Below are 4,977 nucleotides of genomic sequence, written 5' to 3' on the forward strand. Positions count from 1 at the left end.
TTTCATTTCGAGACTTGCTGCTTCTTGCGCACTCACCCAGTAATTGATTATTATTAGCTAACATATAGTTATAGATGAGGAGGATGGTGAAGACGATGATCAATAGCAGTAGTAGTAGTAATAGTCAAAGTCCCACAGGTCTTCCTTTGTTTCCCATAGCTGTTAATGCTTACCCTAAAAGGTACTCTTCCAAGATCCCCTCTGATCTAGTCCTCTTCTTGGGCCTTGGCTTCATAGACTGGTAGCTGCTTGCTTGCTTTCTTTCTTTCTTTCATAATAATAATAATATTATTATTCTAGTTATTTGTTTGCCGATATGAATTGGGGCTTTTTAACCAAGTATGAAAGCTGACAGTCGTTAATTAGGTTGTTTGGAGTCTTCGTAATAAAGGGTATTCAGCCATTCATGAATAGTTGACGAATAATATGAGTAGTAATTAGGGTTTGTTGCCTTTCAAATGAGCCTTGTGTTGAAGAAAAGAATACTTTGAGATCGAACCCGGGATCTCAGTTAGTAGCCATCATGATTTCCTGAGATGGGCGGTTCGCTTCTCGCCACTTTTTTAATGTTAAATCATCATCCTTCAACTCTTTTGTCAATGGATTCAAGCGCCTCGTCTTCTCATGATGATTTGGACCCCGCCCGGCCTCCCGACATCAATTTGCCCCTTTCGGTTGACCGAGCCTCTCCACCCGAGTCGTGGAACCAAGACCCGTCTGAACTTCTGGATGCTGGAGTCGGGCTTGTCTCGCAGTTATATGAAACCGAAAGCTTCCTTAATGTTTCGAAAGTCGGTAGGAAGTGTGCGAAGCGGGTGGATAGCATATGGGGTGCTTGGGTTTTCTTCAGTTTTTATTTTAAGCCGGTTTTGAATGACAAATCTAAAGCCAAGATAGTGGTAGACGGTAACGGGGTTTCTGGGTTTGAGAAATCAGACCTTAATCTTGATGTTTTCATGGTGCAGCACGATATGGAAAACATGTACATGTGGGTGTTTAAAGATAGACCCGAGAATGCACTCGGGAAGATGCAGCTAAGAAGTTACATGAACGGGCATTCCCGACAAGGCGAACGCCCGTTTCCGTTTAGTGTTGATAAGGGTTTTGTTCGGTCTCATAGGATGCAGAGAAAACATTATCGGGGGCTTTCGAATCCGCAGTGTGTTCATGGTATTGAGGTTGTTCCAATGCCGAATATCACGATACTCGGAGAAGATGAACTTAAAAGGTGGACTGAACTCACTGGACGAGATCCCAACTTTTTAATCCCGCGAGCCGCTAGTGATTTTGGTTCGTGGAGGAATCTTCCCAACACTGAGTTTGAGCTCGAGCGACCACAGAACAATTTGAATTCTCAATCTAAAAAGTTACTTAACGGGTCGGGGTTAAACTTGTCGACTCAGTCTCCGAATCACAACCACACAAACGGGGATGCAAATGGGATGAATCTTTCACCGATTGGGAGCAAGAAGCGGAAGGACTTATTCCCACAAGGGAATGAAGAAGATATATGCTTAACGGTTAATAATAATCATCCTCCGCTAGAGAGATTACCAAATTTGGAAATGAATGCGAACAATCCATATTGGTTAAACGAGTTTAGTGGGGTTGTGAGGACTGCTTGTGGGCCTGTGACAGCTGCAAAAACAATATATGAAGATGAACAAGGTTACTTAGTTGTTATAAGCTTGCCATTTGTAGATCTTCAAAAGGTCAAAGTTTCTTGGCGAAACACCCTTACACATGGAATTATTAAGGTGTCTTGTATAAGTGTGTCACGCATGCCCTTTATCAAAAGACGTGACCGCACGTTCAAGCTTGCAGACCCTTGTTTGGAACACTGCCCGCCTGGAGAATTTGTCAGAGAAATCCCGCTTGCAACCCGAATTCCTGAGGATGCCAACATAGAAGCTTATTATGACGGGCCCGGTACAATGCTTGAGATTTTGGTCCCGAAGCTCAGAGAGGGGCTTGAAGAACACGAGGTGCGTGTTTGTCTCCGTCCTCATCTTGTTGGTAATAATCTTATGTTGACTTGAAGATCAAGTGAGGGTGATGTGTACTCTATGGTAGATCTATGGTTTCTAGTTTAGTTATCTTAGTATGTGTTGTATGAAAAGATGCTAGAACAGTACCATGGTGTAGCCACAAGGATTATTGTCTTATATATTTAATAATAATAAAATAAATGTTTGATGAACTTATGTATGATATTATAAAGTTTGTTTATGCAGTTGATGTTGATTCATGCATCCCTATTAGGGGCCTAGATACCTTGTATCTTGTTGGGCCATGCCAAGATCTTTTGTGTGAATTATGGATATCGTTGTCATGCCTTTTTTCTTTATTTCTTGGTGGGTGGAATAATATCTCCCATATATCTGTATCTGTATGTTTATATATCTGTATCTGTATTGTCAACATGTTCATGGTAGATTAAATTTGACTTTTCAACTGTTAGATGTAATGTTGAAGGTGTTTCTTGATATATAAACATGTAACCAGAGGCTTAGCCGATGTGGGTCGATGTACAGTTTCGACAAGTGTCCCGACACATGTGGTCATTTGAAAGGAGATAGTGTTAGTTGTAGTTGGGGTGACTGTTTGAATGATGAGAGGTGGTTTTTGAAACCTTTTGGTGTTGTGGAAGGTGACATGGGAAAAAGCAAGTGTAGGTGGTGGTGAATGGTGATGTTGGTGTTGGTGTCATTATAAGTTGCATTATTATTATTTTGGTCAACCTTTTAGTTCTGCAGTTGGACTCCAAATCGGTTTCTTTCTTATGCTCAACTATGGATGCAGCCACTTAGAACCTTAATATTATTCTGAGCAGGCCTAGGCAATCTCAGTCCAAATTCATTGAAGCATTTGAAACACATTGGTTTTGGTAGTTTGATAAAGCTTTTGGGTTACTTTGGCTCCTTATGTTGAACGCGTTATGTGACGGCCATGTATGAACCATCGTTGTCAACAGTCAACACCACCTTCCAATTACCACTTGTAAAACCACCTCGCCACCACCGCTGATATCGCCATCACATACAAGTTAATGCTGCCAAGCACCAAAATTCAGACACAAACACCAAGTATATTTAAAAAGAAAAAGGTAAACAAAGACGTTTTGATTTCACCCAAAAGCTAAACCAACTACTTTAAGACCAAGTGAAAGATGACGAAACTTTTGCACTAGAAAGATTATTATTCTTAGAAAAGACTAATGAGGGTGTGGATGTGCTTTCCAAAAATGGATTAGTTTGAGTGTTTAATATTATTCACATTTATTCCTTTTAGTCTTTTTTTATTTCCCACAAATGTTTAGTCGACATAAATGGGACATAAATAAAGCATTTATTTGTTTAACTTTAGTTTTAAAGTAGTAACCGTACCCGCCGCAACGCGCGGCCAAGTTGCTACCATATGCCTTGCTAAGTTAGAAGGTTGTGTTTTACATACATAGTTTCATGAATACAAAAGATACAGCTTACTAAAGATTAAATAAGCTTTTGTTACAGTCAAAGAATGCACAATCATGAAATTTTGAAATAAAACAGTAACAACTGCAAGGTTTGTGAAACATTGGTGACACATTGCAAAAGCAATAAAATTTCATTAGACTCTGAGCTGTGCAAGCATGTAACATTGTGTAGTTACCTGGTCAATGTGATGAGGTAGATAACAACAGATTTGACTTACTACAAAAGTCAAAGAAATTACTCTTCTAATATTAACAACTAATAAACACATGAACCACCAATAATATCTAAAAGATTAGGCATGACAGAATATGAACCACATATGGGTCGACATATACTAACACATAGTGCAGACATACACCAATATTTTGTAGAATCGTCGATAAAGCAGCAACCAGAAGCCTCTCACCCCAAAAGCTTTTAGATATCAAATGCCTAAACACAATCTGAAATCTACAATATACAACAAACAATATTAATACAGGCAAATGTAAAACATTTAGATAGTCAATACTTAAAACATACTTTTAAGTATCAAGTTACCTCCAAACGTAAGAAACATTGAGTAATTAATCATGTGACTTGACTACATTTTAAGTTTGTAACTAATCAATTTAATATTTTAAATAAACTATTACCAATTCAAGTGGCTTTTAACCCTTGAATGCAGTTCTACAACCATCACCAATGCATAGGGAATGAATGCTCTCTGTCCCCTCCTTTTCATGTGTGGCACTCTCTCTCCCCTTCCCACTCATAAACCCACCCGAGCTGGGCCTAGTAGAAAGATTTTCACTTTGATCTCTCCTCCAGCCCAACCCTTCGAAAGGGCGGCTCCACGTCACTCCATGAACTGATGAACAGGAATGTTTGCTTGCACCTGCAATATTCTAATTACATGTTAGTCATTGGTTGCATAATGACTGTTGTTAGGATAAGACGGGTCAAGACCAGTCTGGAATTTATATGGGCCACCACTTAGCAAGACCCAACCACTAATCAGATCCTTTTGAAACTACATATTGATGAAATCAGGGACTCAATTTGAAGTGATTCAAGAAGAAAGATTTTATTATAAAGCAAAAAATGAGAAATGCACCCTCACATGTGTTCCTTTAGAAGTTCTGTTTGTTGGTTGACCTGCTGTTTTATCGGCTTTTTTAGTGTCTTCGAGCACCACCTGAATGTCAAAAATAGTATATTGTCGATGGTGTTACACCATATTCAATGAATAAAAACTACATGAAAGTTACTTACTCCGCCGCTGTCTGATTTCCTGGCTGTAGTGGTAGTGTGGTATGTCCCTAAACATTAGCCCAAAATCCAAGTCAGAACGTTAATGAGTAAAAATTACAAAAAATGTCAACGCCAGATCAAATGAGAATATACCTGCTGAAGATATCACAAATGTCTTTCTGAGCTTGCAAAGGAGAAGGATAATTTCATGTAGCTGGTGCAAAGATCAAGTTCTTTTATTTGTATCATTAGACCAGTTTCACACATC

The 4,977-nt window shown here is 39.1% G+C and overlaps 1 protein-coding gene across 1 annotated transcript; it reads left to right on the forward strand.

Annotated features, from left to right (window-relative positions):
* Positions 1 to 468: 468 nt before the first annotated feature.
* Positions 469 to 2,200, forward strand: LOC143564643 (uncharacterized). The gene is made up of 2 exons (XM_077051859.1): positions 469 to 2,069; positions 2,103 to 2,200. Exon 1 carries the CDS (start codon positions 537 to 539, stop codon positions 2,037 to 2,039), a length of 1,503 nt encoding a protein of 500 aa, XP_076907974.1. The 5' UTR covers positions 469 to 536; the 3' UTR covers positions 2,040 to 2,069; positions 2,103 to 2,200.
* Positions 2,201 to 4,977: the final 2,777 nt, after the last annotated feature.

This window comes from Bidens hawaiensis, unplaced genomic scaffold (assembly GCF_021521415.1).
Source record: "Bidens hawaiensis isolate Kalapana, Puna unplaced genomic scaffold, B.hawaiensis_p1.1 tig00001206_1, whole genome shotgun sequence".
Lineage (NCBI taxonomy): Eukaryota > Viridiplantae > Streptophyta > Magnoliopsida > Asterales > Asteraceae > Bidens > Bidens hawaiensis.